Source organism: Podarcis vaucheri (genome assembly GCF_965113315.1).
Source record: "Podarcis vaucheri genome assembly, chromosome: 13".
Classification (NCBI taxonomy): domain Eukaryota; kingdom Metazoa; phylum Chordata; class Lepidosauria; order Squamata; family Lacertidae; genus Podarcis; species Podarcis vaucheri.
The window spans coordinates 25,291,832-25,308,666 of record NC_138751.1 but is presented as its reverse complement, the minus strand read 5'-3'; the positions used below and the strand labels follow the sequence as shown (position 1 = coordinate 25,308,666).

Below are 16,835 nucleotides of genomic sequence, written 5' to 3'. Positions count from 1 at the left end.
AAAGGACTTCCAGTTTGATCCCTGATGTTTTGCATTTAAGTTGGAACCGTAAAAGATGAGAATAGAAGGAAACAGGAGAATCCATGTCAAAGGCAAGGAAAATGTGCACACTTTTTAAAATGAAGGCTATATTGCTGTTGAATGGTAATTTGTTTTCTGATTTTGGACATGAGAAGAAAAATTACATGTACCGGTCTGTATTTGTTCCCCATTTTTGTTTTCATTCTTAATTCCTTTGTTACTATGTTACACATCTGGTCTTTTTTTAATATTGTAAACTGCCCTGCAATCTTCAGAGGAACGGCTGTATACTACTACTACTACTTCTTCTTCTTCTACTACTACTACTACTACTACTACTACTACTACTAATAATAATAATAATAATAATGTATCCAGGATGGAGATTCTAGTAGCATTTCTTCTCATACTGCTTCCTCCTATGGCATGCAAGGATCACATTGTTAACTGCAGGGTTAAAGATCCACAGCCTCCACTTCAGGACTATCAGCAGTCAGGTGACTTCTTCATTGGTGGAATTGTTTCCCAGAGCATCATCGTCTCCAATTTGATCCCCTTCACAGAAGTTCCGCCACAGACTCTGCATGAAGAGCTTCTGTAAGGATTTTGTTTTTAATGCATTATTCTTTCTTTCTGTCACTTGAGTAATGTGTCTTGGCAGTTGTTCCACTTTTAATAAGTTCCACCCTGGAACCCCCGCTAATATTGTTTGCAGCAACAAGCACTCAATAAACTGCAGTGTGGAAGTACTCCAACCTTCATATGGTTTGCTTATTTCACTTTTATATGGTCTGCTTATTTAATCTTCATATAGGACCACTAAGCCAAGTGTTGCTTCAATAAATTGTCCATTTAATTGCTCTAGTAATGAAGATGGTGATCATTTTACAAGATGCAGTACACAGGTGAGGGGAAATGTTCAGCCAAGGTCCATATCTACACTTTGCGTCTAGAGTCACATGCCAGCATCTCTAAAATCTCTTGTATACAACCTTTACATGTACTATACACAAAACACAAACATGCATAAAGGGCAAACACACAAAACACACATGCATACACATCTCCCTCTTCACTGGGGCAATGTCAGCTGTAAGGGATGTTTAAACTCCCTTCTCCTGCCCTCTCAGCTGATACTGGGAAATTTTTTTTGCTCATTTAACGTATTTCAACAGATGCACTGCATTGTTGATTCCTTGGAATCGGCCTTTTAACAAAATGAATGTATGCTTTTGCCAATCATGGGTGGAATTGGATGAATACTGGATGTAGGGCAAATGTTCTGCTCTGCTTGGCTGAAATCAGAAGAGTCCTTGCAGCTACCTCCTCGCTCCAAGCATGATTTGGCAGCACAGTAAGGACAGCACACTGCAGTAGATGGTGGATTTAAGCCTGTCTATTTATTTCGCTGCTGGGGTGGAGAATGGCTGAAAAGGCTTTATGTCTTTGATCTGGTTATCTATAGGCCACCAATGCCCTAACCCTACTGCAGAATGACATTCTAATACAGAACGCAACTCTCTTTCTAGTGTGGTAACAAAGAATTACCAACACGTTCTCACCTTGGCGTTTGCAATCAAGGAAATAAATGAAAACCCTCAGCTGTTACCCAACATGTACTATACACAAAACACAAACATGCATAAAGGGCAAACACACAAAACACACATGCATACACATCTCCCTCTTCACTGGGGCAATGTCAGCTGTAAGGGATGTTTAAACTCCCTTCTCCTGCCCTCTCAGCTGATACTGGGAAATTTTTTTTGCTCATTTAACGTATTTCAACAGATGCACTGCATTGTTGATTCCTTGGAATCGGCCTTTTAACAAAATGAATGTATGCTTTTGCCAATCATGGGTGGAATTGGATGAATACTGGATGTAGGGCAAATGTTCTGCTCTGCTTGGCTGAAATCAGAAGAGTCCTTGCAGCTACCTCCTCGCTCCAAGCATGATTTGGCAGCACAGTAAGGACAGCACACTGCAGTAGATGGTGGATTTAAGCCTGTCTATTTATTTCGCTGCTGGGGTGGAGAATGGCTGAAAAGGCTTTATGTCTTTGATCTGGTTATCTATAGGCCACCAATGCCCTAACCCTACTGCAGAATGACATTCTAATACAGAACGCAACTCTCTTTCTAGTGTGGTAACAAAGAATTACCAACACGTTCTCACCTTGGCGTTTGCAATCAAGGAAATAAATGAAAACCCTCAGCTGTTACCCAACATCACCTTGGGTTTCCACATTTATGACAGCTATTTCACTGCCAAAGGGACCTACCATGCTACAATGCTACTTATATTCACACCATGGAAACATCTCCCAAACTACAAATGTGACATCCAGGATAACCTCATTGCAGTTATTGGAGGACTGGACCCACTCACCTCCTTGCACATGGCAACTGTCTTGGATATTTACAAGATTCCACAGGTAGGACAGATCTTTCCAGATTTTTAGAGGCAGACAGAGGGAGAAAGGGACAGAAGGATTTACCATTGGAGCAAACAGGTAGATTTTCAATATAAAGAGATGAACATCAAATCTAAGCCAAGCAATACAGCCCGCTGAATTGATCTTTAAATCTGAATTAAGAAATGTACTTTAAAAGCATAGACCTATCATGGGTCCCATGAAGACAATCAGGACACAGTGAGGTTGGCAGGATTGTTCTGAAGGGAAGAAGGAGGAAGCCTCCAATTTGGCAGAAGGGGAACATCAGGACAGTGGTCTGGATAAGGGTCCTACCCCAGTGATATCAGGGGTCCTGCAAGGGGAGTGGGAGTTAGAGGGGTCCTCTTCTACACCTCATCTGGAAAGTGAATTTTCCCCAGTAGTAGTGTAGCTGCGTATGTTTTCAGTAACTTGTCACTGAAGCCACAATGCTGCATGGGAAAAATACAATTTTAACGTTGCAGGAGAGTTATAAGAATTGTTCATTTGATGAATGAAGATTACTTTGAAGACTTCAAATAGGAAAAAAAAACTTCTCTCATTCTCTATTCTCCTTCACACCTCTTTTAGCTCATATATAGCCCTGCTCCAGTGATGAATGACAAAACCCCAGGCCTTTCTTTTTACCAGATGACACCTCAGGAAGCCATTCAGTATGCAGGGATTCTCTCTTTGCTTCTGCATTTCAAGTGGATATGGATTGGAATCCTTACTTCCAACGATGAATATGGAGATAGATTTGTCCAAACTGTATTTCCACTTTTCTCCCAAAGTGGTATCTGTTTTGCCTTCATAGAAAGAAGCCACAAACAAACAATTGTCACTGAAATTAATAACATGTTTACTCAGGGGGCAAAAATACACGATAAAATCATTGAGAGCAAAGCCAATGCAGTGGTTGCCTATGCAGAATCATTGGCAGTGGTTTTTCTGAGATGGTTCTCATACCTGTCAGAACAACAACATGTGACAAAAAATGAAAAAGGTATTGTGTGGATACTGACAGCCCAGATGGAGCTCACATCTATTACATATCAAAGGACTTGGAGTATAGACATAATCCATGGTGCTCTCTCCTTCTCACTTCACTCCAAAGATCCTTCAGGATTTCAACATTATGTTGAGAATAGGAAACCTGTGAATGCAAAAGGAGATGGCTTTATCCTGGACTTCTGGCAACATGCATTTGGTTGTATATTTGCCAATAGAGTAACTGAGCGATTGGATGGAGATTTTTGTACTGGGGAAGAGAAACTGGAGAGTCTTCCGGGGCCCTTTTTTGAAACAAGGATGATTGGCCACAGCTACAGCATTTACAATGCTGTCTATTCTGTGGCCTATGCTTTACAAACGATGTTCTCATCTAGACTCCCATACAGAGCAATGGGGGCTGAAAGGGGGCAGAAGCTTTGGAAGCTACAGTTCTGGCAGGTAATGGACCCAAGGAGTACAGCACCTAGAGTGTCAATGCACACATTCCACCAGGCTCAAAATGCCGAGTAAACTGACTCCCAAGCTGCATATGGCTCCCAATTTCCCATTACTTCATTTCCCTATGAAGTAGGGAAAATGCTGTCTGTATCTAACTATATTGACACCAAGATATTATCTACTTTTTTAAAGAATTATATACTCAAAAAACTGTTCCACCAGGCTCAAAAAGCCGAGTAAACTGACTCCGAAGCTGCATATGGCTCCCAATTGCCTATTACTTCATTTCTCTATGAAGTAGGAAAAAGGATGTCTGTATCTAACTATATCTGGGTGTATTTTAAGGAGGCTACCAGTCAGAAATAACTAAAAATATTTCAATGAAGCTTCTCTAAATTAAACCTTGAATGTATGAAAACTTTTCTCATTTGCTTATTGCTATACTGCAATTTGAGGGAAGGGGGGGAGACATCTCTTCATTCAGGGAAAGTGTTTTTATAACTCCATCTAAAAGATTCAATGCACTACTGTTAAAATGCATCATGCCCTACACTCTTACATTTCCCTTTGCATTCTAGTTCCATCACTTTCTGAGAAGAGTCTCCTTTAACAACAGTGCTGGTGACCAGGTTTCCTTTGACCAGAATGGGGAGTTGGTAGCTGGATTTGACATTTTCAACTGGATTTTTTCTTCAAACCAATCCTTCCATAGAGTGAAAGTTGGACAGGTGGACCCCCAAGGTCTTCTGGGCAATGTATTCAGCATCAACGAGAGTGCCATAACGTGGCACAGCTGGTTTAATCAGGTAGGAGCCAATTGCTAGTAATTTCAGTTGGCAGGGCTGGAGTAAAATGAAAGTGGTACCACGTTTAGCCATATTTGGTTCTTCTTTCGTTCTTTGATACTTACATGGTCCTCTTTCATTTGTGGATTAGGCAAAGCCTCATTCTGTATGTAGTGAAAGTTGTCATCCTGGTTTTAGCAAGAAAGTGAAGGAGGGAGATCCATTTTGCTGCTATGATTGCATCCCATGTCCAGAAGGGAAGATTTCAGTCCAACACGGTAAGAAATATATTGCCAAATGATGTCAAACCTTCTTGATAAACAACAGAGCACACCAAAGGTAGAGTACCAGAAAGCAGAAGCAAGTGACTATGCAGCAGATGCTGGCTACAAGTTTATTGCTCCAAAGGATGTAAATCTCACCTTCCCCCACCTTCTCCTTAAACATTAGAGTGTTACCAGATGAACATAAAAAGGTACATAACCATTACTTTGCATTGTATCCATTTGGTATTCCTCCAGTTGCCTTGAACTAGCAGAGATGGCGGCATAAAACGCCTATCTTTCCCTTTTCAGATATGAATGACTGTTCCAAATGCAGTGACGTAAGCTATCCAAGCAAGAACCAAGATTCCTGTGTTCCCAGACTGGCTTCCTTCTTGTCTTTCAAAGAACCACTGGGGGTCACTTTAGCCCTTTTTGCCCTTTTCTCTTCCTTGATCACAGCTCTGGTGCTAGCAGCATTTCTGAAGCACCGCAGCACTCCCATTGTCAAAGCCAACAACCGGGACCTCACCTACACTCTCCTTGTCTCCCTCTTGCTCTGCTTCCTTTGTTCATTGCTATTCATTGGCCAGCCACAGAAGGTGACATGTCTTCTCCGACAAACTGCTTTTGGAATCATATTCTCAGTAGCTGTTTCTTGTGTGTTGGCCAAAACCACCACAGTGGTCCTGGCTTTCATGGCCACCAGACCAGGATCCAGCATGAGGAATTGGGTGGGGAAGTCATTAGCGAACTCCATTGTTCTTTCCTGCTCATTCATCCAAGCAGGCATTTGCTTTGTGTGGTTGGTAACTTCTCCCCCATTCCCAGATGTTGACATTCATTCAGTAAGAGAAGAACTTATATTGGAGTGCAATGAGGGATCTCTGACTTTCTTCTACTGTGTTTTAGGCTATATGGGCTTTCTGGCCATTATCAGCTTCAGTGTGGCTTTCCTTGCTAGAAAGTTACCTGACAGTTTCAACGAAGCCAAATTCATCACCTTCAGCATGTTGGTCTTTTGCAGTGTTTGGTTATCCTTTATCCCATCCTATCTGAGCTCCAAGGGAAAGTACATGGTAGCTGTGGAGATCTTTTCTATTTTAGCCTCTAGTGCTGGGTTGCTGGGCTGCATATTTGCCCCCAAATTTTATATCATTGTGTTGAGGCCTGAGTTGAATAACAGGGAACAGATAATAAGAAGAAAAGCATGACGTACCTAGATATATCTGTGTTTATTTATATTCTACTGTGCAGTACTGGCAGCCTGGTCTGAACAACAGGGAACAGCTAATAAGTAAGAAATGTGATTATATTTTGTCTATAAACGTGTCGATATTTCCTAAGGCATTTTGGATTGGCAGCTGCCTCAAATTTTTAAAAGTCACTTCTAGTTGTTTTGTTTTAACGATGTTGTAGACACTCAGATTTGATAAATGTTCAACCACTACATCTGCACTGCTGAGTTCCATCTTTCCCCTGAATGCCTTTTTGTTCAGTTGCTGAATAACAGGGAACAGATAATAAGAAGAAAAGCATGACATACTCAAATGTATTTGTGTTCAGTCATATTCTGCTGTGCAGTACCTTTTGGATGCATATGCACTAGTATACCTCTGGGAAATTCACCCTTAGCATTTCCCCATTTGCAGGTCTTCCCTAAAGCTCTCCTTTTTTTCTCAGAACTGACTAACCTGACTTTTAGGATCTTTTCACCCAAGGTTCCAGAAATTCAGCATTTTATTTATTTTTGCCTACAAAGCATACACTCTGCCACTGATCTGCACCATATATGAAAACCCTGCTTTGGCCACCACCCGGTGGATATATTGTTTTACAACCTCTTCTGAAACTGCTTTGTGATTTGAAAGTTGTTTCTGGATAACCCATGGTCACAGCCATGAAACCAGTTTTCTAAGAATTTTCAGTTCAATGGAACTGAATTTTTAGTTCAATGGAACACATGAATGTGTTATGTGTATTAAATATTATCTTGCAAAGTTCGAGTGTTCCATTTGCAGTGATATATTTCTGTTTATCCCATAGACTATCCCAGAGTTTGTGTCAGCGAAGATCAGGTGCTGACAGGAGGATCAGAAGCAGGCATAAGGAGAGAACAGTTAGCAGCGGAAGGCAGAGAGGAGGGGGAGAGCAGCTGTAATCTGAGCTCGGAACAAAGGGGAGGAGAAAAACAGGGCCAAAGTGACAGGCAGCTGTGTAGGAGTTCCAATAGTGAGCCAGAAGTTGAAATGCAGGAAACATTGTCTCCCAAATCTCGTAGGATCTCAAAAGTGGCCAAGACACGCAAAAGTTACCGGAAGAGAAGGTGGGGGCTTCCGTGCTGGGGAACGGGGATGAGCTCAGTCCGGGCAACTCCATCTTCTGGGGAGGATGATGAGTATAGGAGCTCCATCCTAGTTTGTTGTTTTAGCAATAAATCTGAAATAATTAACAGGCAGAGTCGTCTCACATTTGTGGGAGAGACCAAGCCATAACAGTTTGCTACAGTTTTCCTGTGAGACTGATTCTTTCTCTTTCCTAAGCTGTTTGTCTCCCTAGAGCAGAAGTGATGAACCTGTGCTCTCTAGATGTTCTGGAGTACACTTCTCATGATTCCTATCCATAGGTCATGCTATCTGGGGCATAGACTCCAACAACATATGACTGTCCATAGGTTCCCCACCCTATCACATGCCTTTTTCTTTTGTTTCACATCTGGAAGTAAGAGGCAAAGGTAATGCTATTTTTCTAGATAACGAGGGGCTGGAATGCATCATGAACTCACCTTGTTCTCTTATAATGGCAAAGACGCTGACCTGAGAGGTGACAGAACTCAATTCTGGCTGGGGGAAAGAAGCCCTGGACAAAGCACACCTCAACTACCACCCCCCCCCAAAAAAAAGTTTAATGGTTGAAAGGCATGGTGTATGTTTTTGTTCCAGTGATGTAGGTTGAGATACAAATTGTATTAATTAGCTAATAATTAATTATGGATGCAAATGTATTCCTTTTACAATTATTTATTGCTGATTGCCATGATGTAGAATGTTGCATGTAACTAATAAAATTGTATACAGTGGTACCTCGGGTTAAGTATTTAATTCGTTCCAGAGGTCTGTTCTTAACCTGAAACTGTTCTTAACCTGAAGCACCACTTTAGCTAATGAGGCCTCCCGCTGTGCTGCTGAAGCAGTTCTGTTCTCATCCTGAAGCAAAGTTCTTAACCTGAGATACTATTTCTGGGTTAGCGAAGTCTGTAACCTGAAGTGTATGTAACCCGAGGTACCACTGTACTTTGTTTCTAAATTTGTGGATACAGGGAAGTTTTTCACATCCCCAAAACTGTAGATCAACCCTTGGCTGTCCTAAGGGGATCAGGTACCTAAAACTCATAAGGAAAATCAAAACTATTCAGCAGTTCCAATATACATATATAACCTTTAACTTGGACCATCAATAAACTTTGGCTAGAATTGGAATTGTGTGTTATGTCTAACAAGAGAGTTTTACAGTGAAATACTAAAGAGATATGTCTATGAATTCAAAAGATCAAAATATCTAAAACCCATTTGGTGTACCTCCAGGCCTTCTTAAGAATTGCCGATAGCAAATAGTGACTTGCTGTATTGTATTCCAGGCCTGAATATGATTACTATAATGGATGCTCACCACTTCCCTGGTGGGCATCTGTTGCAGACCCTAACCCTCTGCCTCCTTCCTGGCCGGCCAGACCCGCCTGGTCTCTGGCCAGTGGGGAATTCCCCTGTCATTGCAACCATGGGGGTGTTACCTCCCAGTCAAAAGCCAGGTTCAAATGGGCCAGTAAGGGCCCAGGTCTTGGGGAGTTCCTTTGCTGGTTGGCTGGGCATTGGCTACAGCCATGACCAGCCATGGCATCAGTCATGCCCCAGTATTGAAAGACTTGCTATCCTGTCTTACTGCTCTGTGCGCACATTGACCTGACCCCATTGTCCTCACCACCTTGAGAGAGTTACGGAGGAGCCAATACAATCAACCTAGGGAAGACATGAACACTGGCTGCACATTTGAAACATTTTTTTCCTAAGTACCATCTATTTGGACTACTCAGGTCCATACCCACACAACTGTCTTGCTGTCTATGAGCCACTGACTGTCTTGATATTCTCACAAATCTGGTTTATTTGTTTTTAATATCAAAGGTATATACCACCAATTCATATATTATCATAGGATGGTGTACAACAATATATACCATGAAATTTAAAACACCATAACAACACGGACTTGTGTAAACATCAGGCTGGAATTTTCCTACTCATCCACTGTTACTGATCAGTAAACCAGATCTATAATTTAAAATCAGTTGCATTGGAAAATAGAAATAGGAAGGGGGGGTTCTGAGCCCCCCTGATTTCCCACCCTGCCCCACTCTTAATGTCTCTCCTTTAGGTATTACGTATAAGAAGACACGTGGTGAATTAATTCTGATCATTGAAACAGTTGCAGACGAAAGATACACTTTTAAAAGTGGGCGATGAAAAACAAATGGATGAATTCCATGAATAATAAGGTGAGAGGGTCAAAGAACAATGGCATTGCAAGGCCAACCATTCACAGGAAGAATTGCAGATGTCGTTTTATAGAAATATATATATATTTATCTATTTTTAGAGGAATGCCCAAAATCTAAGAGCTTCCACAAAGCAGTCTTGATTTCTTTGTTTCTCATGCTATAGATGAATGGATTCAACATGGGAAGAATTATGGTATAGATCACAGCAAAAGCTATATCCAGATCAGAAGAAGCATTAGTGGGAGGCTTTGCATAGGCAAAGAGTGCAGTGCCCATAAACAAAGAGACAACAGTGAGGTGGGGAAGGCAAGTGGAGAGGGCTTTTTTCTGACCATGTACTGAAGGAATTCTGTGCACTGTAGCAAATAGCTGCATGTATGTTATGATAATGAACATGAAGCATCCTAGTCCCAGGCAACACCCTAACACAATAACCCCTACTTCAACAAGGTAGATATTAGAGCAGGAGAGCTTCAGTAATGTTGGAACTTCACAGAAGAACTGATGGACGCCATTTGAACAGAAGGTGATTGCAAAAGTGCTACAAGTATGTAACAAGTTTTATAATTTAGAATGATCACAATCAAAATGTATGATTCTGTCTACACTACAGTAAAACTGAAAATTCTGATGGGAAAATTACCCATTTTTCAACACTTTTTCTTATTAGAATGAGTATTTGTTACATTTGATTGCTCTATATAGGCAACATCCATTAAATGGGGGTTACGTTCCTAGGTACTGTGAGTTTAACCCTGGATAAATTCCTGGAACCCCTGGAATCTCACACTACTCAGAGATTGGAGTGGCAAGCAAAAATATAATAAAATAAAATTGATAATTATTTTGGGGACATACATTTTATGCTTTTGAACTTTCATTTTCTTACTAAAGGCATTGGAAATAGTATTTGCTGATACAGTTACAGTATATCTAATTGTACTATACTTGTATCAGTAGTAAGTAAAACACAATTTTGGGGGGGAGAAGGGTGAAGAGGATGAACAAATGGCAATGAATGGCATGGAGAATAAGGTGAATAAATTATAAGACTATTTGCATTGCAGAGTGAGGAACACAGGAAGTTACTTTACACTGAATCAGCCCATTGGTCCATTTAGCTCAGTATTGTTGGCACTGATTGGTAGTGGCTCCCTATGGCTTCAGATATGGAATCATTCATTCCTCCACCTGCAGATGCCAGGGGTTACAGCAGGAACTTCCTACATGCACAGCAAATGTCCACCCCAAGGTTCTAGTGCTAGTTTAAAAACTGTATATCAAAACATTCACATTGAATATACAATCCCATTTTTAAAAACTCAAAATATATTTTTAGAAGAATGCCCATAATCTAAGAGTTTCCACATAGCAGTTTTTATTTCCTTGTTTCTCATACTGTAGATGAATGGATTCAATGTGGGAGGAATGATGGTATAGACCACAGCAAAAGCTATGTCCAAATTAGAAGCAGCATCTGTGGGTGGCTTTGCATAAGCAAATACTCCAGTGAACATAAACACAGAGACAACCATGAGGTGAGGCAGGCAAGTGGAAAGGGCCTTTTTCTGACCATGAACAGAAGGGATTCTACGCACTGTAGAAAAGATTTGAATGTATGTTATGATGATGAAAATGAAGCAACCGAGCCCTATACTCCATCCTAGCACAAGAAACCCAACTTCAACTAAGTAAAAGTCAGTGCAGGAAAGCTTCAGTAACCTTGGGATTTCACAGAAGAATTGATTGACAGCATTAGAACAGAAGATGTTTGCAAAGGTGCAACCAACATGTAGGGTGGCATTAAGAAGACTGATAATCCATACAATGGCTACCATCCGTATACAGGCTCCTCTGTTCACAATTAACTCATATTGGAGTGGGTTGCAAATAGCAACATTGCGGTCATGTGCCATTATAGTTAGGAGGGCAAGATCTGATGTTCCAAATAAATATGAAAAAAAGACTTGAGCAACACATCCAGAATAAGACATGAACCTGCTGTTTAAAAGAGAAATAGCCATCGATTTGGGTACCATGACAGAAATTGTTCCAAGGTCCATCATGGCCAAATTCATGAGAAAGAAGTACATGGGGGTGTGAAGGTGGTGATCGAAGACAACTACTACAATAATGAGTAAATTCCCCATTATTGCCACCGAGTACAACAACAAGAAAACAAAAAAGTGCAAGATCTGTAGTTCTCGAATGTCTGAGAATCCCAACAGCAGAAATGTAGACATGGAGGTAAGATTGGACATTTTATTCACACAACGTGTTCACACATTACCTGTACAAGGAAGAAGATAGGATTGTTTGTTTATAAATATTTATTAACCCGTTTAATTTAAACGAAGTTCCTTTAAACAGTCAAATCCACCATGCATTCTATGCTTTCCCCCTCGGATTGTCACTGAACCCCCCCCCCAGCACCTATTTGAAATTTGTGCATGGTGTGGGGAGGCTAGCATAGCCGTCAAGTGTCACAATTTTCCCAGGACACTCCTGGAATTACAGAAGTCATTTTGGCTTCTCATTTTATCCAGGATTGTCCCAATTGCTCCCAGCGACACTGATTTTCAACTTGCATTGTGAGCTTTCTTGCAAGGCAGTTTTGTTTACTCAGAACAATCTGTATGTCCTTGCATGTGACCTATACAATATTAAGAGTTAAGAGCACAACACATATCATCAAATAATTTCAGAGTTATGTGCTCAAAATCAATCTACTTCTTTTAGCCAAAATAAATGGCAGGTTACTATTATACCCATTATATATATGTGCTCCTGAGTCTGGCAGTGGCTTGCAGCAGCACCCGTGTAAGAACTGGAATTGGAGCTCGTATAAACTGACTTTGTTATCACTATGCACACATGCACATGCTTTTAATTTGGGATAATTTGCGGCAGGCCTGCACAAATTAGGTAACCTCCGTAAATTGAAGACAGAACACGCAGTATGAACAGAGGCTCCCTGAAGGTTTGGTAGGTCGGTTTCTGCTTGGGACTGCAAAAATAAGGGATAGGAAAATCAAATATTTCATTGTTAATTTTTTGGCTTATTATATCATGAGCTCATTCCCTCCCTTCCTATTGACTTGTGCCTTACCCCATGTGCACTGGCACTTAGGCAAGCGGTAAAGACCTTTATGTTTAATGCTACCTTTAACTTAGGTCATAACTGGCTTTTACAGGACAGCTTCTTAAAATATGTTGTATGTTTGGTCATGTAGCTATTATACCTTTATATCTTGCCTTGCTCTTGCTTGTATGTCGCATTGTGAGGGCATGGTCCTAAACAGTTTATAAGAATACAATGAGTTAATACAGGGCAGGGCACCTTGTACACACAGCCCTAGCCTCCTAACCTCACTGCCGCTTCACCAATCCCCAGCATTTGCTGCTTGAGGTGGTTGCTTGGCTTTGTCTAATGGACATGGGGGTGGAATGACACTGATGTAGAACAAAATATCCCTAGTTTCATATGAGGAATGTTGGAGGGTATAGGCTATACCCCCTCAATCCTTCTTCTAATATCTGTGTGTTTGATGGAACATCCAAAAGAGAAGCCTACATACACAGACATGTACATAAGAGCTCACCACACAGTATTGGTTTTGCGGTTATTACTGTCACATGAATAATAAAATACTTATATCATCTTTTATAACTTGGCTTGTGCACTTCCATTTTTGTCACAATTTCCCCTTCAATGTGGCGTACCAGATCTCACAATTATACAACTATAATCGAACGTATTGGGTTGGACTCACATTTAGTCCTCTGCAGTCAATGGGTCTACTAATAGCATCACCAAGTCTGGATTTAATCGAACAAAATTATAATCCAGTTAGAAAAAGTTGGCAAGCAATTGAAATACCTTCAAGTGTAAAATTCATAGGGTATGATATGCTTCAGATGTGAGAGCCCATGTACCTTCTCAACCAAGCACTTTCTACCTTCCCTTGGCACTTACCCCCAAACATGTAACCGAGTATTTTTTCCCTTTAAAAAAGACAGCATATTTAAAGGTAATAGTCACTAAATGTAGCATCAGCTATTAGTGCCAGCAGGCATGGGAGGGAGTGTTAGTTAATTCTGTTTAGGCATCTTGGGATCCTGCTCTCAAGAGCACAGCAGGGCTGATCTGAATCCTCAAGGCAATTTTGCTGATTCGACCTTGGTAGTAGAAACAAACAAACAACAACAGATACAACATGTGCTTCAGTACATGAAAAATGATCACTCTATGGCTATTTATTTAGTTATATCCAAATACTGTAGCCATTTCTAGATAGAGATAGGCTTTCACAAACTATCCATTTCCTGGTTACATCCTGGCTGAATTGCTATATTGCATTATACATGGGGCTGCCCTTCAATATGACTCCTTTAGTGCAAAACCTGGCTGCAATAATTCTAACTGAAGAGAATTCTAACTACCATTCCATTTTTTATTTATTATTTATTTATTTGCCGTCATGTGCCTCTATCTGCAATACATTTCCAGACCTATCAGAAAAGATTACTTCCATCCCCCCAGTTTACTCACTTCTATGTCATTTTTCCAGTATGTGCGGGGAAAACGGAGGAATATTAAGTGGAGTAGGATGTGAGAGGCCATAGATAAAATCAGTCATAAAACATATTGTGTGACTTTGGGATAGTCAGTCCCAGACTGACCTATCTGACCCAGTTGCTGTAGGAATAACCTCTGTTTATTTGTTTCATTTAACAAAGTTTATATACCACTTGATTGTAATAAAGCCTCCACATGGCTAACAAGAAATATATAATTATTAATAAAAACAGTTAAAAACAGTTTCTTTTCTTTTTTTAGTCCTAAATTACCGGTATGTGGCACCTGTAACATTGCCAGTTCCACAGAGAAAAACAGTCAGATGGGCATAAATGGGGTATAGCAAGCTCACAAGTAAACTGATCTCAAGCCTTCACAGTATAGTACATGTGGAATGGCCTCCATTAATGAATGGTGAGGTATGTGGTCAGTAATTGTTCCTTGTATTTTTCTTTTAGTTTCCAGTTGGTTCCTGTCATTCAGGGTGTTCATATACATTAGAAATGATGGTTGTGTGAACTGAAAAGAGTGGAGATGCTAAAGATTTGTTGTGTTAATGTTCTGCATAATGTTATGCACATCTCTGTCGCAATAGCATATAATAATTTAATATTTTGCTTAGTAATTTCTGAATGTATAAATTTTATCATATTGTCACCCCAATCTCCAAGCAGTCCTGCACTGTGATGTGTGAAAATTTGCTCTGTACAACTGCTATCTGCACATGAAGGGAACTGTCTCCCTGGGTCAATTGGGGGGGGGGTGTTGCTTGTGTTCTTGTTTTCTTTCTATGATCAGTGTGTGTACATGTCTGTAGGTTTGTGTGCTGCATGTCCGCCGGTGTGTGTAGTATGAGTATAATAGACTAAGAGTGGAGACCCAGCTCTGGCATGCAGCTATTGGAGGGATAATTTATCGCGCACACAACCCACTGGACAACAAAACTTCAAATTAGATGGTTCTACTAATCAATATTATAAAATAATAGAAAGGAAATTGCCAGATGACATTTTTATGCAAAAATAAATTTTATAGTATTGTAGAATGATCAAGAACAAAATGCCCCACAAGGTCATGTTCTGTTCAGAACATTTTGGGAAAATGAGACATTTTATGTTCTTCAACTTTCTTTTTCTAACTAAATGTTTACATGGAATATTTGTTAATATGGTTACATTCGATTGTCGTATACATGTATCACTTGTAAGTGAAATACACTGTCTTGAGAAGATGGTGAAATGCGTGATCAATTGATGATGAATTATATGAAAAATGAGGTGGAGGAATTATGGAATGATTTGTATCACAGAGTCAGGAACAGAACAAACTGATTTACACTTATTTCACTGGGTCCATTTAGTTCAGTATTGTCAGCACTGACTGGCAGTAACCCTCTATGACTTCAGACGTGGAATCATTATCCCCCAGCCAGGACTTGCCAGGGGTAAAGGCAGGAACCTCCTGCATGGAAAGCAGATACTCTACCAAAAGTTATGTTGCTGGGTTAAAAATGGCATTGCCAAATTTTAACATATAGAACAGTATACAACACTATTTTTATAGAACAGTTTCCACAAAGCAGTCTTAATTTCTTTGTTTCTCATACTGTAAATAAATGGATTTAATGTGGGAGGAATTATGGTATATATCACAGCAAAAACTATATCTAGATCAGAAGAAGAATCGGTGGGTGGCCTTGCGTAGGCAAAGGCACCAGTGAACATAAGCAAAGAGACAACAGTGAGGTGGGGAATGCAAGTGGAGAGGGCTTTTTTCTGACCATCTAAAGAAGGTATTCTGAGCACTGTAGAAAAGATCTGCATGTATGTTATGATGATGAAAATGAAGCATCCTACTGATATAATAAAGGCTATCACAAGAACCCGAACTTCAACTAAGTAAAAGTCAGAGCAAGAGATCTTCAGTAATTTTGAGATTTCACAGAAGAACTGATTGACAGAATTACCACAGAAGGTATTGCCAAAGGTGCTCCCAGTATGTAACATGGCAGCAAGAAAGCCTGTGATCCACCCAATGGCTACCATCCGTATACAGGCTCCTTTGTGCATAATTGTCTCATATTGCAGTGGTCTGCAAATAGCAACGTAACGGTCATGTGCCATTATAGTTAGGAGAGCAAAATCTGATATTCCAAATAAATGTAAAAAGAAAACCTGAGCAACACATCCAAAATAAGAAATTAACCTGTTGTTGTAAAGGGAAATAGCCATTGATTTGGGCACCATAACTGAAACTGTTCCAAGGTCCATGATGGCCAAATTCATTAGAAAGAAATACATAGGGGTATGAAGGTGGTGATCAAGGACAATGACAATGACAATTAGAAGATTCCCTATTATTGCCATCAAGTACAAGGCTAGGAACACAAAGAAGTGCAAGATCTGTAGTTCTCGAATATCTGAGAATCCCAGCAGCAGAAATGCAGGCAAGGAGGTAAGATTGTGCATTATGTTCGCAGCACTTATCCACATGTTACCTGTACAAGCAAGAGGATAAGGACTATTAGTGTACAATTATTGATTCATCAATTTAATTTAAACTGAGCTGCTTTGATCTAGAAATCAAGTCCACCAAATATTCCTTTGCATAATCAGCAATAATTGTTGTCCGCTCTGTTTTCTCATCAGATAATCCCTGTCCACTTGTGCCCCCCCACACACACCATTTGCAAATGTAGGCAAGGTGTGGTGAGTCTATACTCCCTAAAATCCTTCCCCTGGCA

At 40.3% G+C, this 16,835-nt stretch overlaps 3 protein-coding genes across 3 annotated transcripts; 1 reads left to right on the top strand and 2 right to left on the bottom strand.

Moving 5' to 3' along the window:
* Positions 1-400: 400 nt before the first annotated feature.
* On the top strand, positions 401-6,172 carry LOC309516559 (vomeronasal type-2 receptor 26-like; the record flags this gene model as incomplete). The annotated part of the gene is made up of 6 exons (XM_082195322.1): positions 401-618; positions 2,167-2,458; positions 3,050-3,910; positions 4,489-4,716; positions 4,847-4,973; positions 5,271-6,172. 6 exons carry the CDS (start codon positions 401-403, stop codon positions 6,170-6,172), a joined length of 2,628 nt encoding a protein of 875 aa, XP_082051448.1.
* Positions 6,173-9,597: 3,425 nt separating this feature from the next.
* Positions 9,598-16,560, bottom strand: LOC309516558 (olfactory receptor 14A16-like; the record flags this gene model as incomplete). The annotated part of the gene is made up of 2 exons (XM_082195321.1): positions 9,598-10,054; positions 16,082-16,560. The coding sequence occupies 2 exons, from the start codon at positions 16,558-16,560 to the stop codon at positions 9,598-9,600; spliced, it is 936 nt and encodes a 311-aa protein (XP_082051447.1).
* Positions 10,836-11,774, bottom strand: LOC309517266 (olfactory receptor 14A16-like; the record flags this gene model as incomplete). The annotated part of the gene is made up of 1 exon (XM_082196409.1): positions 10,836-11,774. One exon carries the CDS (start codon positions 11,772-11,774, stop codon positions 10,836-10,838), a length of 939 nt encoding a protein of 312 aa, XP_082052535.1.
* Positions 16,561-16,835: the final 275 nt, after the last annotated feature.